The sequence below is a fragment of the Anoplopoma fimbria genome, chromosome 17 (assembly GCF_027596085.1).
Source record: "Anoplopoma fimbria isolate UVic2021 breed Golden Eagle Sablefish chromosome 17, Afim_UVic_2022, whole genome shotgun sequence".
Lineage (NCBI taxonomy): Eukaryota > Metazoa > Chordata > Actinopteri > Perciformes > Anoplopomatidae > Anoplopoma > Anoplopoma fimbria.
Genome location: NC_072465.1, coordinates 30414692 through 30437246, shown reverse-complemented (window position 1 = coordinate 30437246; position 22555 = coordinate 30414692). Strand labels below are relative to the sequence as shown.

General features: G+C 43.2%; 1 protein-coding gene across 1 annotated transcript; it reads left to right on the top strand.

Moving 5' to 3' along the window:
- Positions 1-3183: 3183 nt before the first annotated feature.
- On the top strand, positions 3184-17694 carry LOC129105967 (matrilin-4-like). The gene is given in 17 exon segments (XM_054617253.1): positions 3184-3265; positions 5676-5851; positions 5977-6135; positions 7426-7657; positions 8899-8949; positions 8952-9020; positions 9459-9581; positions 10486-10608; positions 11408-11530; positions 12833-12955; positions 13218-13340; positions 14058-14155; positions 15024-15155; positions 15393-15576; positions 15653-15805; positions 16797-16901; positions 17636-17694. Coding segments are annotated over 17 exon segments (2115 nt in total).
- The last annotated feature ends 4861 nt before the right edge of the window (positions 17695-22555 follow it).

The window sequence follows — 22555 nt, the reverse complement described above, 5'->3', positions numbered from 1 at the left end:
CATCGGTGCCAACGACAACAGCAGTCCAACAAGACGCTCTGCTGTGGACGCTCACAGGCCTTCCTTTTGTCAGTTTATATTTAGATTATTATAATTAGAATAAAAAGTGCATCAGTTTGAACAAGCGAGCAGACGTAGTTTTAATCAGTTTAAAGTGTTAATTGAAGGAAATCGGATGTAAAGTTCTTTATTTTCCAGCTTTAGTTATAAACTCAGAAAACAAGCAGCAGCTTCAGCAGAGAGCTCAATGATTCCCTTTGTGTGTAATTATAGAACGTGTGTGTGTGTGTGTGTGTGTGTGTGTGTGTGTGTGTGTGTGTGTGTGTGTGTGTGGTGCACGTGCTCAGTAGCAGCATGATGGTAGTAGATTGTTGTTCAGTGAGGGAGACAGGAAAAGGGTGTTGGGGGTGAAAGTGTGTGTGTGTGTGTGTGTGGGGGGGGGGCAGAAAGTTATACTGAGGAGTCTTTGTCCTACACACACACACACACACACACACACACGCACGCACGCACGCACGCACGCACGCACGCACGCACGCACACGCACACACACGCACACACACACACACACACACACACACACACACACACACACTCTCTCTCATAAGACCTGGACGGTGTTGTTTGGTTGAGATCTCTCCTCTGTGTTCAAATTTCTTTTGGTTTCTTTTCTTTAAACAATCTTTCTGACGGATGAACAGAATGTGATTTAAATATTTAAAAACAGAAAGTCAGCGTTAGTTTGTGCAGATAATAAAACGATTATTCTCACTCTAAAAACTTCAGATGAGCATTAAGTCTGTGTCAGTGAAGGCCACCCCAATAACCAGCTGGTTGTGTTTGACTTCATGGTTTATGCAGCTTATATATACTGTTTGTTTTTCTCTAACCTCACAGTAGCTGCCTGATATCAAACATACATAACTCTGTGTTTTTGCAAACATGTGAACACATACGAGGTATTCACTTAAAAAACAAGGACAACAAAGCTGAACAAAAGCACAACTTAAACATCAAACTACTATTTTATATATATATATATATATATATATATATATATATATATATATATATATATATATATATATATATATATATATATATATATATATATGAAGTTTAGCTGGCAGTAGAGTGGATGGAACAAAGATCCTCGTTAGGTTTGATATGTTGAAATGAGTCCCGTCTCCTCTCCGACATTAAACAGACGACCTTTGACCTCTTTGATCATGTGACAGTGTGTGTCTCTTCTCCTTCTGACTCACATTTAATGTTCCAGTGGACTTTGTTTCAAAGTTCTATTGGTGGTTTTAATGGTGAGGAATCACGTCGTCATGATTCTATTAAACACAGCGTTGTGTGTCACTGTAGAGAACATCTGCTCCACCATCATTTCATTGGTCCTGTTCATAGTGTGCTGTCACTGTGAGGGATGAGTTCATAATGTTAGTGCTTTACCTGGGGGTTGGATCTCATTTCAAATAAAACACAAAGAGATGTGAAAGAGGAGACCTACATCGTTGGAAAGTATAGAAAATATTTGTACAAAGAAGTTTCACAATATTTAGAAATGAAATCTGCTTCTCTGAGCTGTTTTTATGTGAAAGGTTTCTTTGGGATGTCCTGCTGAAGATAATGAGAAAAACATCCAAACATGAACCTTCAGGACAGCCAACACTTTATATGTTGGACAGATAAATACGATGTGAGATGAAGTCAGAGCTTTGAGCCTGAAATCCAATCTGAACTTCATGAGAAGAGAGTGGGAGGAATCAACCATACCTGTGGACGGGACTGGACTTCAGAAGCTGCCAGAAGACGTCACCAGAGCATCGATCATGTGATCCGGATGTTTGGCTCCTGATAACATGACGGGTGGAGAAGAGAGGCTTTGTGCTGGTCTCTGCTGTAAGACGCCTCTCTGTGGACCAGAGGACAGAATCAGACAGACTCCATCATGTAGTGTTTTATATCCTCGGCCCTCTCGTAGAAGGAAAAGCCTTGCAGCGTGTCCAGGTGTTTGCAGCCGAGTGTTTTACGACGGGGCCGGACAGGAATGTCCCTCTGCGTCGACGTTATCATCGCTGAACAAACACAACAATTTATGGAGCTTCTACACTCAGAGCAACGATTCCAGAGAAGAGAAACCCTCTGAAGGCCCAACAGGAACACATGGGAGAGAGAGAGAGAGAGAGAGAGAGAGAGCATCCTAACATAGAAGCTCTTTGTCTTGTTTTGGCCTCATCAGATAGATGTTGTCATTAATGATAACTCTGACTGTAGATGAGCCTCATTGGTAAAACAAAGTACAGATTCTGAGCTCCATTTCCGTTCTTTGACTCTCATCAGTTCCTCCAAATGAAACAACTAAAAAGCCTCCAGAACAGAAAATACACCACTGTCACGATGACATCATTTGACAAAACTGCTAAAAATCAGCATCAGAAGTAAACCACATGGTTCAGGTCTGGTTAGGCTTTGGCACAAAAAAAATACACGGTCATGTGACTGTCATAGGAAGCAGGAAGCAGGAAGCAGGTGTTCCGTGTGGAAGTGGACCGGCCCGTCCTCCTCATGATGAAGAGGAGAGTTTACTCAGAGCTGTTTGTAAAGATTGATCCAACCTCAACGTTAGGATGAAACCTCATCCAGCAGATTGATCTCTGACACAAAGCTGATTATAACAATAACTCACTCTAAGGCTTTATGTTTATTTGTTTCTATGTGTGTCTGATAAAAGCTCCCTGTTTGACCTCGCTGTCCCACATCTCTATAACAAGAACCTCTGTTTCCTCTCTGCTTCCTCTCTGCTTCCTCTCTGTTTCCTCTCTGCTTCCTCTCTGCTTCCTCTCTGTTTCCTCTCTGCTTCCTCTCTGTTTCCTCTCTGCTTCCTCTCTGCTTCCTCTCTGCTTCCTCTCTGCTTCCTCTCTGCTTCCTCTCTGCTTCCTCTCTGTTTCCTCCTCTCTGTTTCCTCTCTGCTTCCTCTCTGCTTCCTCTCTGCTTCCTCTCTGCTTCCTCTCTGTTTCCTCTCTGCTTCCTCTCTGCTTCCTCTCTGTTTCCTCTCTGTTTCCTCTCTGTTTCCTCTCTGCTTCCTCTCTGCTTCCTCTCTGCTTCCTCTCTGCTTCCTCTCTGTCTCGGTCCTCACAGGTCGATCCAGTTCCAGCCTCCATCCGTTAGATGAGAATGATGATGATGAAGATGAGACATCAGTGTGGCTTCGTCCTGCTGACTCTGGCCGTCCTCGCCGCTGCCAGGCCCAAAGCAGGTCAGTCTGCCGACGCTGTGAGAAACATAAAGAGAACGCTGATGTTTCCTCCGACGGGAACATAAGTCCTGAAATCCAGGTCCAGGTCTAGATATCTGGTCCAAGACTTTCTCTGTGTCGGTTATTGAGATGTGAGACAGGAGACGATGTGTTCCACCAGATCACTTCACACTCAGACAGTTTAAAAAACACTAAAAATCTAAATAATCGTCAGACGACAGGCGGTGGGTTCCAGGTTACATTTCAGACAAACCTTCTCCTCTTTTAATCTCCACTGAAGTTTACATTCACCAAATATTCTGGTTTAGCTCTTATTCCTAATGATCTGTTTACATGTCTAATAAAATGAATATTCATTAATATTCACGTTTACAGACAGATTAACGTAAAACGACCCCATGCCTCTTCTTCTTCTTCTTCTCTGTTTACCTGCATTCAACCTAATGCAGGTAAACAGACTACCCTAACCCTGCTTTCACCTGATTGGTCGATACGACTCAGACTACAAACAGAAACCAGAACACTTCTGAGAAGAAGATCTGGTCCCGTTCCTGAAGATTCATATGTAGAATCTGTTTATAGATATTCTGAGCCGACACCACAGAACTGGACGATTTTCTTTTTCTTTATAAGATGACACAACTATTTTAAAAGCAACTTTCTTTGCTGCTGACCTTTTTAAAATCATCACAACAAGCTTTCTAACACAAATAGATGTTATTATATTTCATTCCTATATTCAGACTTTATCTCCACTGCCGTCACATGCGTCTTTATAATTGACTTGAAACGTCAGAATCCTGACTCTCCTCATGACTACTGGTTCTGGGATGGATCAGACCTTTGGATCTGGTTCAGGTCTGCAGCTGAAGCTTGACTTGATTGATTTGAGCAGACTATGAGGAGGACATATTTTAGAAGGTGTTCATGTCCGTTTGAAACCGAAGACAGATTCCACAACAATCCCACACGTCTCCCTGACACCGAGTCTCTTCTGCTGCAACGTTCACCTGAAGTCTTTGTGCAGAAATCCTGGATGTGCATGAATCAAACATTTCTCCTCAACTCACGGACTCACCTCGGACTGAAGACCAACGACTAAAGCAGGAGTCTGGAGGCCTGGAGGAGAGAGTTCAGCTGGTAAATAATGTGAAAGTCAAGACCTGAACTGCTGCTTTATTCCACAAACCACACACACACACACACACACACACACACACACACACACACACACACACACTCACACACACACACACACACACACACACACACACACACACACTCACACACACACACACACACACACACTAACAAAGAGAAACTTTGTTCACAAAGTGAAGCTGCCACGTTATTCAAACAGATGAATGAATGGGTCGGCTCTCACTTTCTCTGATGCATGTGTGTGTGTGTGTGTGTGTGTGTGTGTGTGTGTGTGTGTGTGTGTGTGTGTGTGTGTGTGTGTGTGGTTTGTGGAATAAAGCAGCAGTTCAGGTCTTGACTTTCACATTATTTACCAGCTGAACTCTCTCCTCCAGGCCTGTGTGTGTGTGTGTGTGTGTGTGTGTGTGTGTGTGTGTGTGTGTGTGTGTGTGTGTGTGTGTGTGTGTGTGACCACACATCCTGAACGGGCTGCCTTTAAAAAAATGTTCTGCAAACTCTAGTTTTATCTAAATTGATTGTAGATTGTAGAGCAACAAATATTTAGTGTTTATATGTACATGTTTATAACATGGTGGTCCGTCTCTAAACAACACTGTCTGACTTCCTGTCTGACTTCCTGTCTCTGTCTCATTGGTTCCTACTGAAGACTTTAATCCTCAAAACCACAAATCTGTAGATTCACTGTAGTTTTTAATCAAACAAACAGGAAGTAGTGACTTTGTTGGGGACTATTTTCAGCGGAGGATGAATCCACATGTGGAGTATTTGTATATGTGATTAAGTCAGAATAAACTACAGTGTGATGATGATGATGATGATGATGAAGGACCAACAGTGAGGCTGATGTCCTTTAATATAAAACAAACTTCACAAAGAGAATGTTGTATTTAATAAGGAGACTAGACTTATTTGATTAAGATTAAAATGATTAAGAGTGAAGTACTATGTTGTTTTTTTCTTAATAATTGTGTTTCATGTGATATGAAGGGAGGTTGGATCTTTATAAGGTCAAATGTATTTCCCATAGAAGTGTGTGTATTTTATTGTAGTGAGATATTTAACTAAGATAAAGGTGTTTAATGAAAACAATCATAAACACCACAGAGAAATCAACCGGCTCAACATCTTCACTGTTTTCTTTGATTCTTATTTTATAATTGAGTCCTCACCTCTCATCCTTAAATCACATTTTTAGAGGAAGACTTTCCGTTTCCTTCCTCCCCGTTGAGCGTTTTCCTTCTCCTCTCAGGTCCGGAGCAGAAATGTAAGTCCGGTCCGGTGGATCTGGTCTTCCTCATCGACAGCTCCCGCAGCGTGAGGCCTCACGAGTTTGAGACCATGAGGAAGTTCATGATCGACATCCTCAGCACGCTGGACATCGGCCTCAACGCCACCAGAGTGGGAGTGGTTCAGTACTCCAGCCAGGTTTGGAGCCGCCAGATCCTCATCCACGTCCTGTTCTTCATTCATTCTTCATCTGTGTAGTGATGGAGGTGATGATGAGGATGATGATGATGAAACCCGCCGCCTCGCTCCTCTCTTGTCTCCAGGTCCGCAGTGAGTTCTCCCTGAAGAGCCACGCTCAGCTGGACGCCATGGTGAAAGGCATCAATCAGATCATCCCGCTGGCTCAGGGAACCATGACGGGACTCGCCATCAAATACGTGATGAACTCAGCTTTCACCGCCGAGGAGGGAGACAGGCCCAAGGTAACAAGCTACTGTTCTGGTCCGTAGTTCAACTCCTCTGAGGTCATCACACACAGCTACCAGAGTCAGAGTAGACCCTTCAGGACGAGTGAGAGCAGAATACAAACAACTTACCACAGCAGCACGAAGGCAGTAAACGCATCATCTGGGTTCAAAAGCTCCCACCAACGTCAACAGAGGACGAGCTTTACCCAGCATGCCGTTCAGCCGTGTCACAGTTAATAGGATTCCCTCTTAAACCACTGACGAGAAAGGATCACCCAGTAGAGAGGTGTGTCTGAAACAAACACTGCTGTTTTGTGTGATTGAATGAATAAAACATGCAACATGCTAACGCTAACGGGCTGTAGGCCGTCATCAAACACACTTCATTCAAACTCAAGAACAAGTCGTCATATTAGACACGTCACAGAATGTTAACAAAACTAAATGAACTCAGCAAGCTGTCGACGTGTAGCAGCAGCTTAGTGGTAGTTCTGTTAGCGGTTAGCAGTTAGCGGTTAGCGGTTAGCCGAACACACCATATGAAACAATAAAAGTGAGAAACTGTTTCCCTCCACTGTCTCCGGTCTCAGAGGAGCGTCTGGAGGTCGGTGATGCTCTCAGCTGTGTGATCTCCAGTGGCCCCTAGGGGCCGTTAAGAGTAGTGAGAGAGGAGTCAGCAGCCAGTGTCAGAATGAAACAGGTGATGAAAGGTGATCTGAGGAAGTGAGACTCACTGCAACCACCAGAGGAATATGATGCAGTTTGTCAGTGGACAGACACGAACTCACACACGAACTCACGCACACATTACATTACATTACATTACATTACATTACAGTCATTTAGCAGACGCTTTTATCCAAAGCGACTTACAGGAAGTGTGTTCAACATAGGTATTCAAGAGAACTACTAGTCACCAGAAGTCATCAGTGCATCTCCTTTCTTAAACAAGCATCTTAAAGCATAAACCAGAGCAAAAGTATAGTGCAGAGGCAGATTACTACGAGAACAATAATTGCAACAGACTAATACGAATATAATAAGTGCTACAAACTACTACGAATAGGATAAGTGCAGTAAACAAATACGAATACAATAAGTGCAGCGAACACATGCGGCAGATCACATGATCCGTTTAGCTTAGCTTTATTGTCTTTGTTTTGTGAGATGAGACCTATATATCGTTTTACATTCTGTTTGATGTAGAAACAGTTCAATAGATCAGAAGAGCTCTGTGAAACAGTCTTTCCATGAACTTACCCCCCCGCCCTCACGACGTCACCTGAGCTCTGATCCGTCCCTCAGGTCCCCAACGTGGTCGTGATCGTGACGGACGGACGTCCTCAGGACCGCGTGGCAGAGGTGGCGGCCGAGGCCAGAGAGAAAGGCCTGGAGATCTACGCCGTGGGCGTGGCCAGAGCCGACATGGCGTCGCTGAGGGCCATGGCGTCCCCGCCCTTCGAGGACCACGTCTTCCTGGTGGAGTCCTTCGACCTCATTCACCAGTTTGGACTGCAGTTCCAGGACAAGCTCTGTGGTAAGACTGGACTGGTTCTGGTCTGTAGAAACCTAAGATGTCTAATTATGTATATACGGATATCTATAAAGAAATACAACAAGGTCATCCACATAAAAAGAAACAATGACGTTTGTCTGGACGTTCACTTTGACTCGTTTTGGATGAGGATTCTTTTATTTGTAGTTTTATGAGAGAATGTGAAATGAGCAAATATTGTAGAAAATGTAATTTTACTGGAATGTGAAATCTTCATTAAATAGAGATAAAACATAACACTCCTAAAATACCTGACTTATGAGACCAGTCATTGTTTTTGGATTTGACTTCATATTTTTGTTAAATCTGGAATCTGGATTACTTTTATTTGAAGTCACCTCTAAACCTGCAGCCAGGTCTGACATCTAAATGTCCCACTGCTGTTTTCATCCGGGGAAACACCTGATTCTTTGTGTCGTAAAAAAAACAGTGAATGTCTAGAACATAATACTTTTTCATAACCGCCTCCACAAATCCTTTAAGAACAAGATATTTCCCCGAGCTGCTGTTATTCTACAGCGGACTGTTTCCTCAGTGGGAGATGGAAAAAGAGAGTAAAGGCCCAGAGATGAAGTTCAAGACTGTGAATGAATATGAAAGAATAAATAAAGCAATCAATTAAAGAAATATGACAGCAGATGTTTGGTTCAGTAATAAACTCACTCAGCATCAGTCGATGCCCCAAACCACTTGGTTCAAATCAAATGAAGTTTTTTCTTCAACATTAAACTCTTTTAAACATCAACGTCAGATCAATGTCCTCATGTGATGTCACTTGAGTCGGCGTTGGTTTTAGACTACAAGTTAGAAAGTTTGAGAGAAGTGAGACGTCTGTAGCTGCAGCTGACACATCAGCTGCGAGGTGCATAACACACCTGAGTCTCAAACCCAACTGCTGGTGGTACAGTTGCATTGTGGGTAACGTAGGCGGCAGGTTTTGACAAGGAAGAAGACGATATCTCTGGTTCTGCTGCTTTGAGACTAAATGAGTAACAATTAAAGTTTAGATGAAGTAAAAACATTGTTAGTTATTATTTATCAAGAGTTTAATGCTAAAACATCAGCGAGAGGAACACAAATACAGAACTCTCATGTGAAATCACCAAAACTTCTGGCAGAAACTTGTGAATTCATGTAGAACCAAGAAGCTGAATGAGTAAATACGTTTTCTGTGGCTTTAAGACCTTCATATCTTCATACTGGACTGTGAATCCTCTCTGCAGGTATGGACCTGTGTCTGGAGTCGGACCACGGCTGTGAGCACGTCTGTGAGAGCTCCCGGGTTCCTTCCACTGCCTCTGTCTGCCCGGATACTCTCTGAATGACGACGGGAAAACCTGTGCAGGTAACAGAAAGGTCACGCCCAGGAACTAAAGAGCTACACAGACAGCTGAGGGACGAGAAACAGAAACCCACACTACTGTCCACAACTAGAGCCGTCTTTAAAACACAGAAAAGCTTCTAAATCTATCGACCCATTTTAAATCCACAATGCTCCAGAGAACATTAAGATAGAGGAGGACTCTCTACCGTTAACAGAATAAATGTCACATGACGCAGAGGTGATGGAAGCTGAATTCATCCTGACAGGAAACAAAGAACAACGACTCATCAAACACAGGAATGAAGATGCTGCATGCAACAAGTGAAAGTATTCATCCATCCGCAATCAATGATGATCAATGTGTGTGTGTGTGTGTGTGTGTGTGTGTGTGTGTGTGTGTGTGTGTGTGTGTGTGTGTGTGTGTGTGTGTGTGTGTGTGTGTGTGTGTGTGTTATGCAGCCATCGACCTGTGTGCTGAGGAGAAACACGACTGTGAACAGATCTGCATCAGCTCACCTGGTTCTTTCAGCTGCGACTGCAACAAAGGATTCAAACTGAACGAGGACAAGAAGAGCTGCTCAAGTTAGTTACGCACACACACACACACACACACACACACACACACACACACACACACACACACACACACACACACACACACACACACACACATCTGGTAGTTCCTGCTGAAAGCTCCTGGCTTTACGTTAAGAAATGTGTTCGGCTTGAATTCACGTTCATCTGGTCTGAACTGGATTCAGAGCCTCACAAGCTGCTGACTCTTGATTTCTCTGCTGACTCATGATTTCTCTGCTGACTCATGATTTCTCTGCTGACTCATGATTTCTCTGCTGACTCATGATTTCTCTGCTGACTCATGATTTCTCTGCTGATTCATGATTTCTCTGCTGATTCATAATTTCTCTGCTGACTCATGATTTCTCTGCTGATTCTGCTGATTCATGATTTCTCTGCCGATTCATGATTTCTCTGCCGACTCAATTTCTCTGCTGATTCATGATTTTTCTGCTGATTCATGATTTCTCTGCTGATTCATGATTTCTCTGCTGATTCATAATTTCTCTGCTGACTCATGATTTCTCTGCTGATTCATGATTTTTCTGCTGACTCATGATTTCTCTGCTGACTCATGATTTCTCTGCTGACTCATGATTTCTCTGCTGACTCATGATTTCTCTGCCGACTCATGATTTCTCTGCCGACTCATGAAGATCAGTGTGGGTTTTTGCACCACGTTCCTCCTGTTTGTCTCTTTATGTTCCTTCAGTTTGAAATCAGTTTTACGAGAAGAGCATTATGTAAAAACACTGAATTATGAGTCTATTAAGATGAAAAGCTGATTGTCAAACAAAAGAGAGAAGGTGTCATCAGCTCAGATGTTCAGTGATGAGTCAGGAGGAACGTGGGCGTGGCCCTCACATGAAGCTGCTGCTCTGTGCTCACGCCTCGCTGCCTCTCTCCTCAGTGATCGACTACTGTTCGTTTGGGAACCACAGTTGTGATCACGAGTGTGTGAGCGTGCTCAGTGGCTATCACTGCCGCTGTAACCATGGATACAGGCTGCAGGACGACGGCAAGAGCTGCCAGGGTGAGTAGTGACCGTGCATGAGAGCGAACTCACTGCTGACGACACAGACACAGACACCGGGCCGAGGGTCAGAGGTCATCACGAGGAGAAGCTTCCTGGTGGAGCCGCTCACACACATGCATGAGTTCAGCTTCACTAAGCAGAGGAGGGTTGGTCTGAAGAGGATGATGGATAATGAACCGGCGCTCTTCACGGAGCCTTTTCACTCGTTTCATTCTCCAAACAACCACAGAACTAAAAAGAACACATTGCACATTTTAATGTGTCATTGGTTCTGAATCGTTTTGAAATATTTCTATCTCCAGTTGTGAATCTTAAATGAAGCTTTGTTGAGATTTAGATTTACAGTCATGTATTCTCGCCTTCCAAATCTGAACAAATCATCCAGCGCTCCATTATGCTCCTTCTCCTCGAGATTATCATTCAACCTGCAGCTATAATGCAAGAACATATGTCTTAAATGATGAACCAGAGGAAATATCATTTTGATCAGGTTCCTCAGAGATTTATACCAATAATTACAAAGGAATCCAAATCAGTGAAAGAGAATATCACAGATTTATTGTTGTTAAATAATCAAATCAATGGATGGACATTAATATTTAACATTTACTCTGGTCCTCTAACACCATGATGAATATATTTAACCAGAGAAATAAGTTGTCCTCAACACACACACACACACACACACACACACACACACACACACACACACACACACACACACACACACACACACACACACACTCTTTAACTGTGTGTGTGTGTGTGTGTGTGTGTGTGTGTGTGTGTTCTGCAGCCATCGACCTGTGTGCTGAGGGGAAACACGACTGTGAACAGATCTGTCTCAGCGCTCCGGGCGTCTTCAGCTGCGACTGCAACAAAGGATTCAAACTGAACAAAGACAAGAAGAGCTGCTCACGTTAGTCACACACACACACACACACACACACACACACACACACACACACACACACACACACACACACACACACACACACACACACACACACACACACACACACACACACACACACACACACACACCACACACTCCCAATAAAAGCTTCCATCCTGTAGCAGCAGTTCAGTCTGTATTTTGATAATCAGTCAGTAGAAATAGTTGCTGCTCGTGTTTCCTGTCTCTGTAAATTAAATCCTTTTGGGTCTTTGGACTGTTGTTCAGGATAAAGAAGCCGTTTGAAGTCTTCAATTCAGTTCAGTTTATGCCCAAAATCACAAATACAAATTTTCCTCAGAGGGCTTTACAATCTGTACACATGAGACATCCTCTGTCCTTACACCCTCACATCCTCTGTCCTTACACCCTCACCTCCTCTGTCCTTAGATCCCTGTCCACATCCTCTGTCCTTACACCCTCACCTCCTCTGTCCTTAGACCCTCACATCCTCTGTCCTTACACATCCTCTGTCCTTCACACATCCTCTGTCCTTATCCTCTGTCCTTACACCCTCACATCCATCTGTCCTTACACCCTCACATCCTCTGTCCTTACACCCTCACATCCTCTGTCCTGTCAGTCACATCCTCTGATGTCATCCTCTGTCCTTGACCAGAATGAACAGATCCTTCTCCAGGATAACAGAGATACATAATGAACACATAACAGATACAACACATTCAGTGTTTATGACATAAATGATTCATATAATCACAGTAGTAAGCAGAGTAACCAAGGAAACATTAAGACTATAGTAGAATTTAAAAGAATGATATAGGGAATAGTATTAGTAATGTGACTAATAATAATAATAATGATAATAATAGTGGTAGTAGTAGTGGGTGTCAGCCGGGTCACAGCAGGAGGCACGACCACGGTCCAGATAGAACCCCGATTCATGGAAACCTGCGAGGCGAGAAAGCACAAGGATTCCGGGGAAGAAGCAAAATCAGTAATGTGCATAAATAGGAGATTAATACATAAAGATTAAAGAGAGTTCTCTTTGAACTAATCAGTGAAATACTGTATTTCATCTCTGCAGCCTATATTAGCAGCATATTTATAATAAAACACCATCATCTTAAAGACACGGAGAACCAAACGCACCCAGACACAAAGAGAGATGTTCCACTGTATCATGAAAATCACTCTGTGTGTGTGTGTGTGTGTGTGTGTGTGTGTGTGTGTGTGTGTGTGTGTGTGTGTGTGTGTGTGTGTGTGTGTGTGTGTGTGTGTGTGTGTGTGTGTGTGTGTGTTATGCAGCCATCGACCTGTGTGCTGAGGGGAAACACGACTGTGAACAGATCTGTCTCAGCGCTCCGGGCGTCTTCAGCTGCGACTGCAACAAAGGATTCAAACTGAACAAAGACAAGAAGAGCTGCACGAGTCAGTGAACGTCTCTCTGGTTCTGTTCTGATGTTTAAGTTACTTCATGTTGTTGTCAGTGAGGTCTGCAGATCTTCAGGGTAAACTGAGGAGGACCAGCTGCCTCTGTAAACTCTCTGGAGCTCTATGGGCTGAGAAAAGTCTGAAATCTCAGGTTTAAGTAAAGATAAACAGTAACGACAGTGTGTGCTGTGTGTTTAATGAGTGTGTGCTGTGTGTGTGCTGTGTGTGTGCTGTGTGTGTGCTGTGTGTGTGTCTGCAGACATGGACCTGTGTAACACTGTGGAGCACGGCTGTGAGCATCAGTGTGTCAGCGCTCCAGGATCCTTCTACTGCGTCTGTCCGGAGGGACGGCTGCTGCAGGACGACGGCAAGAGCTGTGGAAGTGAGTCCTCCACCTCAATAAAAGAAATCACTTCAGTTCATTATGTACAGCCCAAAACACAAATCACACATTCTGAACACACAAGACCTCCTCTGTACCAGGACGTCACATCGGTACAACAAACCTAATAAATATGATTTAGATAAATATAAATGATATTTAAAATCATCTGACCTTTGTTTAACAGCACAGATTAAGTGTTCTTATAAAACTCATCACTCAGAGAGAAGACTGATCATCCTTTAGAGATTCAAACTAACAGGCTGCTGATCCGACTGGTGCAGAAAACTCATCGGTTGTTACCATGACAACTCAGGTCTCAGTGTGTTTGAGTACTTTTCCTTCATACAAGTCTAGTGGCAGTTATGGAGATATATTCTTTAATATATAATATAAGAATTTTGTCAGATAAAAAAAAGGGACTGATAAGCTCAACTGTACAAATAAAACAAAGTTATAACAATATCAAAATGTGCAGCCCCATACATTTATCACGTACAGTAAATATTTTTGATCTGGCAGATTTTGTTGTAAAATAATATTTTACAGCTGGAAAATAAAATCTTATTAACTCTAATTTCTGTCAGTAATCGGCCGACTTTTTGATCAAACCCTTATTTGAGTTCATGTCACGTACATGTAGAAGATGAAGGAATCTGTTCCATAAATAATATCTATAAAGATATTCAGATACAAACATGAGTTTCTCTCTTTCAGCCTGTAAGTCTGCAAACATCGACCTGGTTCTTCTGATCGACGGCTCCAAGAGCGTTCGCCCACAAAACTTTGAGCTGGTCAAGAAGTTTGTGAACCAGGTAGGACGTCTTCTCATAAAAACTCATTATGTATTTAACAACAACCAGATATAATTCAACACATCTGATCATGTTTCTGCAAGAACAAGCAGGTTCCTCACAGAACAGTTCTGATCACAGATCGATGGATCACCAGCTGATCAATAGTGATAACATGATGCTCCATAATATATTAAAGAAAAGTATCAGTCACAGACCACCAAGTTCTGTAGAGTGAAGACAAAGCTTCATGTTAAAGCTGCATTCTCTCTGCTGTCCACCAGGGGGCGACTCCTCTGGTTGTATAGAAGTCTATGAGAAAATGACTCTACTTCTCTCTTGATTTATTCCCTCAGTAAACATTGTAAACATGAGTTTATGGTCTCAATCTCTAGTTTCAAGTCTTCTTCAATACAGCATGATGTTCATTTAGTAAATGATGCTCCATTTAGAGTCAAACAGACCATAAAGCAGGGGATGCTTTAGGGCGGGGCTACACACTGATTGACAGGTCCACACCAGAGACGTATACGGCGTCTCTACGTCACTCCTCCTCACTCCATATATGGTCACTTCTGTTCACTGGTTGTGAAAAAAATATTTACGTTTACACAAACATAACAGTTGAAGCCCCCCTCCTCCTCCTTCTCCTCTTCCTCCTCCTCCTCCTCCTCCTCCTCCTCCTCCTCCTCCTCCTCCTCCTCCTCTCCCCCTCTCCTCCTCATCCTCCTCCTCCTCCTCCTACTTCTCCTACTCCTTCTCCTCTTCCTCCTCCTCCCTCTCCTCCTGTTCCTCTCCTCCTCCTCCTCCTCCTCCCTCTCCTCCTCTCCTCCTGTTCCTCCTCCTCCTCCTCCTCCTCCTCCTCCTCCTCCTCCTCCTCCTCCTCCAGGTGGTGGACTCTCTGGACGTGTCGACTCACGGAACCAGAGTGGGTCTGGTCCAGTACTCCAGTCGGGTCCGGACTGAGTTCCCTCTGAACATGTACCACACCGCTGAGGAGATCAAAGCTGCCGTCATGAAGGTGAAGCCGGTTTGGTTTTGGTTTGTTTTTAGCTGATGATGAGCATAAAGTGAGGAGCATTAAAGCTTCTGAACATTCAGTGTAGAGACCAGAGGTGAGTCTCCCACAGCCGACCCTCTCAATCTGAATCAGAACCCGGAGGATTCCTGCAGCAGCACAATCTCAGCCAGCGACGTGGGGTTAACTGACCCTGACCCTGACCCTGACCTCTCAGCTGTTGTTGGTGTCTTGGTCTAGGTGGACTACATGGAGAAAGGCACCATGACGGGTCTGGCCCTGAAACACTTGGTGGAGAACAGCTTCTCAGAGGCCGAGGGCGCTCGACCCGCCGGCCGCAACATCCCCCGCATCGGCCTGGTGTTCACGGACGGACGCTCGCAGGACGACATCACCGAGTTCGCCAAGAAGGCCAAAGAAGCCGGTAAGACCCAGAACCAGGTCCGCGGTCCGGCTTCTGCAGACCCCCGTTACAGGTGTGTGTGTGTGTGCGTTGGCAGGTATCACCATGTACGCGGTGGGCGTCGGGAAAGCTGTGGAGGACGAGCTCCGTGAGATCGCCTCGGAGCCTGTGGAGAAACATTTCTACTACACCAGCGACTTCACGGCCATCAGCACCATCGGAGAGAACCTCAAACTCAACGTGTGTCCAGGTACCAGACCCATGAGGGACTACTTTACCACCGCGCTGCTGCAGATAGTCTACTGCGCAGTACTGTATGATATTTACATTCAATATCATACATATTACTATATTATACAGGCCTATTAATACTCACAAAGACCTCTAGGTGTGGAAGTGTCTCCTGAATTTGCTTCAAAATGCTGTCAAAACTTTTATTAATAATTGATGCCAAAACGTGTAAAATAAAATAAAATACAAGTACAAATCACAGAGAAATGCCGGTCACATGACCTATGAAAAAAGGACCTATGAATCACATGACCTATGAAATAAAGAAGGCGATGTGGGGCGGACAAATTACTATTACTATTATTTAAACTTTTAAACTTAAATGAGTAAGTTTAAGTTTTAAAATAGGTTTTGCTGCTCCGGTGCTGGTTCTCCTGTCTGTCACACACTGACTATGGAGGATGAACTCATTCTGAACCGTCCCTTTAACAGGGCGGAACGTGTTATGTGTGTTATGTGTTTACTGTATATAATGGATAGATATACTTGTCAATGGGCAGATAAAGATTTTTTCATTAAAGACTGACGATGTTCTTAACATCTATCATGATTTATAAAAAATGTTTGGTTTGTAAATTGACAGAAATAAGGCGGCTTGATCAACGTAATGTAAAAACTGTCATGATGTCCTGATGTCATGATGTCATGACCTCATGATGTCGTGACCTCATGATGTCATGATGTCCTGCTCTTTGGCTCTCTGGCGCCATCTGCTGACAGAAGAACATGACAGCAATAACCAAACATCATACCAGAGAGAATAAATTAAGAATCAAAGATAAACAGATGTAAAAAGGTGTTCAATCAGGTTTAACTTGTTTTGATGGTTTTTAGTCGGTCCTAGTTCAAACTGCAGCAATGCATCATGTTATATTTTATGAACTAATGCCTGAAAGACATAACGTGTTGACTGCTGTGTGTGTCTGTGTGTCTGTACCGTGTTTCTGCAGCGGAGAGTCAGGGTGAGATCGAGGTGAAGGACCCGTGTGCCTGTGAGAGTCTGGTGGAGTTCCAGCAGGCCACCATGAGCAGCCTGGAGCAGCTCACACAGAAACATATCCTTCTTTAAAACATTCATCTTCATTTAAACAACAATAAAACATATTATCTGATTATCAGTTTGCAATGTGGATCCGAGGTGAGGAACACGTTCAAACAGGAACAAACGGACAAAGTTCCTCTGTAGGTTCCTCTCTATGAGCAGCTGTAGAGATACACAGTTTGAAACATTTATCTATCTGCAGATATGAATATAATATAAAGAGGTATGTGTTCTGTAGTGTATAATCAGCTGAAACTAAGAATCTTTGTGCTTTTGTTACCTCAGAATGAGCTCTTTGTATCTACATACAGAGTCCTCCATGTTTCTACAGAAGCCCAAAGAGGACAAACCAAACACTGACTACGTTTACATGCAACAAATATTTAGTTTTTTCTAACATATAATATTCCTAATAATAATAATAATAATAATAATAATAAGTTTTAATAATCCAGTTTTAACAGGAACGCCTCCAGTTTTAACATGATTAGTTTAGTTTGCTACATGAGATTTTGAGTTAGTTGCTTTCATTAACTTTAACAGTACTATTAACTGTTAGGTAGCGTGTAGCTCATGGTTTGTTAAGCTAATGTGAGCACTCATTCTGTGTTTGCTTAGCAACAATAAAACATTTTCTTTTAAAGAAGATGACTTGCAATCTGTGCAGAAACAGAATTCAGAGAGGAATCATAATTCACATTAAACATGACTGCATTCATGAAACATGTTCCTTAATCACGTGTCTACTGTCGGGGGTGATGGCTCGTCTGGAGCAGCTGGAGAACCAGCTCCTCTCCAGGAAGTGATCACATCTTCATCACAGCCAACGGGACGGAGGAAGAAGAGCAGAGTGAGGAAGAGGAGGAGGAGGGCACATCAGAACCCAACGGAGCAACGTGTCCTTCACATAAAGCCTCGGTGGAATGTCAGCCGGTCGTCGTGAGGAGGACCTTCATCTGAGAGCTGCTGGTACCGGATCATATTCTGATCAACAACATCACATCTTCTGTCATGAAACATAAAACACACCAGGACTTCTGGTTCATTATCTACATTCAGGATAAATCCAAGAGATGTAAAGATCTGGTGTTCTGACGGACACACCATGTTTGTAAACTAGAAGTAATCATGTTCTGTAGATATTATTAGACATAAGCAACCTCACCATCAGCGCTCTGTTTATACCTGATCTCTTCTGTTGTTAATGTGATGTATTTATAGCAGATTGTTTGTCTGGTTTTCTACACTAGAATAGAACATTTGAATAAAAAGAAACAAGTGTTGTTACCACTCCAAATATTACATTTTAATACCAAAATCCTGACTGTCTGTTAGTGTGAGGACTGAAGAGGAAAGAGGTTTAAAACAAAAAGGGAAGTTAAGATGGTTAATCATCACTGAGGGCTGTAGTCACAATCAATAAAGCTTCTCTTTTCTAGATTTAACCCTGAACACGTCTGAGTATTATTAACATTAGTTAAATTAAAAGTCACATCAGACTGAAGGAGAACGAGGCCTCCATTAATGACACTAATATTAATCATTTGGTTTCTCTCTTGCAGTAGAAACAAAAACCAAACAGAAGACCACCACACATGTATTCTCCTTTATATTTGAACGCCTGTATGTTTTTGTATATTTTATAACAGCTTTGCCTTTTTGTACTTTTCTGATGAATCTCTGTTTTACAGCACAGACGGCAATAAAACAGTCAACTTTTCACTTTTTAGTGATGTGTTGTTTGGAAGTGTTTCATATTTCAGGTTTCATTTTTCACTTCAGACTCGTGTCTCTTTCAGTGACATTTTCAGACCTGTTCTGTCATCAAAGGGATTTTAGTTATTGTCATAAAATGTTCCTCTGGCCTCAGTCTGCTGAGCAGAATATGAAGGAGTCAATAATCAAATACAAGGTTAAACTTTATTTTACAGGTCTGTAATTATGTTTCCTTAAAAGAACTACGTAACTTAGTACAAAGCTCCATTTAATTCATTATTGGAAATATTATTTTAATTAATTAATTGAAAATGATTCAAATAAACTATGTCTCTACATTCCTAATAATTAGTACCAAATGACATCATTAATTTGAGAAAATGTAAGTATTCATTAAAATAAACATTAAAATACAAATATTGGATCAGATTTGGTGGGCTCATATTTCTGGAGTCTAATGAGGATCAGAGAGCAGCTCAGGGTCCAGGTCCAGGGGCCCCCCTGACACCCTGGGCCCCTGGACCTGAGCCAAGTAGACCTGATCAATAATCGATTCATGCCCATGAAGAACAAAGAATATTGGGTCTGATGAGTCAAATAAAAACGTTGTGTCCCAAAGTGTTGTTGAGTTATTGTGAAGTAACATCAGTGATGATGTGACGTGTTTTCTGTTCTTCTCTTACAATGTTTACATTTTACTTCATATTTCATTCTTAACCATGATGTTCTTCCTAAAACTAAATTGGTTTAGTTGATTTTGGTTAGAATTCCCAACGTGAACCAGGTGGGACCGTATGGAGAGTCTTAGTTTGATGAACCAGTGAGTTAGAAAAACCGCAACCATCCATCTACTGGGCCTTTAAAGTTCTACCAAATTACTTTTGTAATATACATGGTTATTTCTATATCTAAGTTATGACATAAACAAATGAAGTCATGTAAAAATACATAATTCAAGTCACTACCCAAACAGAACCACATCATCTGCAAAGAGCAGGGCCTAATTCTGAGATTAACAACCCGGATACTCCCCTACCGCGGCAGGTCCTGTCCATGAAAATCCCTAAAAGGACTGATGAGAAGGGACGACACGGTCGTAGGCCTGCTCCTGGATCTGAGGTTTGACAATCGGTGAGGACCTCCAAGGAGCCTCCTTTCCAGAACCTTCAGAAGCTGAAAAAACATTCCTGGGGAGGCTGAGCAGTGTGATACCCCGATAGACCACCAACCCCATCTGGCACTCCACAGGTACTGTCCCAGACCTCCATGAGACACTGAAGATCAAGTCAGCCAAGACAGTCCAACAATGTCCAGAGCCTAAAGCAGCTTTTTTTTTTGATCCATGGAGGTTTTATATTCGTATAATTTTCTTTGAGCCGAGAAAAGCAATTTTAAAATCTGTGGCTTCATCTCAATGTAGGAGAAACTGCACACATTTAGATGGCCCACTATGGACCAGACCCACAGTTCTCATTGGACTGAATAGGAGCCATCTTTGGGTCCGGTATCAAGGTTTAGCAACTGTTAGCTAGCTAACGCTCACTGGGATGCAGGGACCTGAGGCGGTCAAAGCCTTAAAGCTTGTGGTGATGAAATATGACCTGAACACGTTGAATATGGATCCATGATGGAGGGAGTGATGGTGACAGGAACTATAAAGGACATTCAGTTCAATTCAGTTTATGTTCTAGAGCCCAGAATCACAAATTACAAATTTTCCTCAGAGGGCTTTAAATCTGTACACATGAGACATCCTCTGTCCTTACACCCTCACATCCTCTGTCCTTACACTGTCCTTACACCCTCACATCCTCTGTCCTTTATCCTCTGTCCTTACACCCTCACATCTGTCCTACACCCTCACATCCTCTGTCTTACACCCTCACATCCTCTGTCCTTAGACCCTCACATCCTCTGTCCTTTATCCTCTGTCCTTAGACCCTCACATCCTCTGTCCTTACACCCTCACATCCTCTGTCCTTACACACATCCTCTGTCCTTACACCCTCACATCCTCTGTCCTTCACCCTCACATCCTCTGTCCTTACACCCTCACATCCTCTGTCCTTACACCCTCACATCCTCTGTCCTTACACCCTCACATCCTCTGTCCTTACACCCTCACATCCTCTGTCCTTACACCCTCACATCCTCTGTCCTTACACCCTCACATCCTCTGTCCTTACACCCACACCCTCACATCCTCTGTCCTTACACCCTCACACCCTCACATCCTCTGTCCTTACACCCTCACATCCTCTGTCCTTACACCCTCACATCCTCTGTCCTTACACCCTCACATCCTCTGTCCTTACACCCTCCACCCTCACATCCTCTGTCCTTACACCCTCACATCCTCTGTCCTTAGACCCTCACACCCTCACATCCTCTGTCCTTAGACCCTCACATCCTCTGTCCTTAGACCCTCACATCCTCTGTCCTTACATCCCTCCTTAGACCCTCACATCCTCTGTCCTTACACCCTCACATCCTCTGTCCTTACACCCTGTCCACCCTCATCCTCTGTCCTTACACCCTCACATCCTCTGTCCTTACACCCTGTCACATCCTCTGTCCTTACCTCCTCTGTCCTTACACCCTCACATCCTCTGTCCTTACACCCTCACATCCTCTGTCCTTACACCCTCACATCCTCTGTCCTTAGACCCTCACCTCCTCTGTCCTTACACCCTCACATCCTCTGTCCTTAGACCCTCACCTCCTCTGTCCTTACACCCTCACATCCTCTGTCCTTACACCCTCACCTCCTCTGTCCTTCACTTACTCCTCTGTCCTTACACCCTCACATCCTCTGTCCTTACACCCTCACCCTCCTCTGTCCTTACACCCTCACATCCTCTGTCCTCTCACATCCTCTGTCCTTATCCTCTGTCCTTAGACCCTCACCTCCTCTGTCCTTACACCCTCACATCCTCTGTCCTTAGACCCTCACATCCTCTGTCCCTCACCTCCTCTGTCCTTACACCCTCACCTCCTCTGTCCTTACACCTCACCTCCTCTGTCCTTCCCTCACATCGGCACAGCTGACAGAGAAGTAACACGTTTACAGCCACGTTTTCTTTTATGTTGTGTTTTTTTTGGTTTGGTCCTCAGGATTTGTTTAACATGAGAAGAGGGCCTTCAGTTACAGAAGGTGTGGGATATTTGCATAATGAAGTTTTACCAGCATGATCTTTTATTTCATCATTACTCTGATTCATTTCTTCAGAAACTCTAAACCAAACACACACCCTTCTGATGTCACAGACCTGATCCACCTTCAGGCTGGAAACAAGAGTCACTGATCTCACAACATTCTCACTAAACTTTTCTTTGTAAGACTTTTAATGCTGAGAATTTCTTCACCACTCAAGTGTCATTCTGAAAGGTGACGGGTTCCCTGAAGACCAGAGTTTGTTCTCAGCGGATCGCCAGTCACTTTTGTTTTGAAGGAGACAACAGGAACAACAGGAACGAAGCTGAGCCCTCGAGGGTTGGGATTAAAGAGCAGCTGCTCAGGGATCAGTCACTGCTTCATTACCGACGATGACCTTTAGTACGCGCTCTCAGTAGACTGTGATGTAACACATGTTGGCTCCACTGCTCGCTTTCTTTCTTTTGAACAAACACGACTCACCTTTACATTTGTTATTGAGGGCTGTAATCAGTGACCGAACTGATCTACACCAAATAAAGTTTCTCTGTCAGAGTCATTACAAATATTAACTTTTATAAAGTTCTTATCTTACATTGAAAGGATTCCACACAGTGATGAACAGGATCAGATCTCAGTACGGAAACACTGACTCAATGTACTGGAACTTATATCGGTAGGACTGGTGCATTCCTAATTAGTTTATTAATTCATTGATTAATGATGTATATGTCTGCACCATAAGGCCCAAAATGCCAATCACAATTATTTCGATCAATATTGAGATCAGGATTATT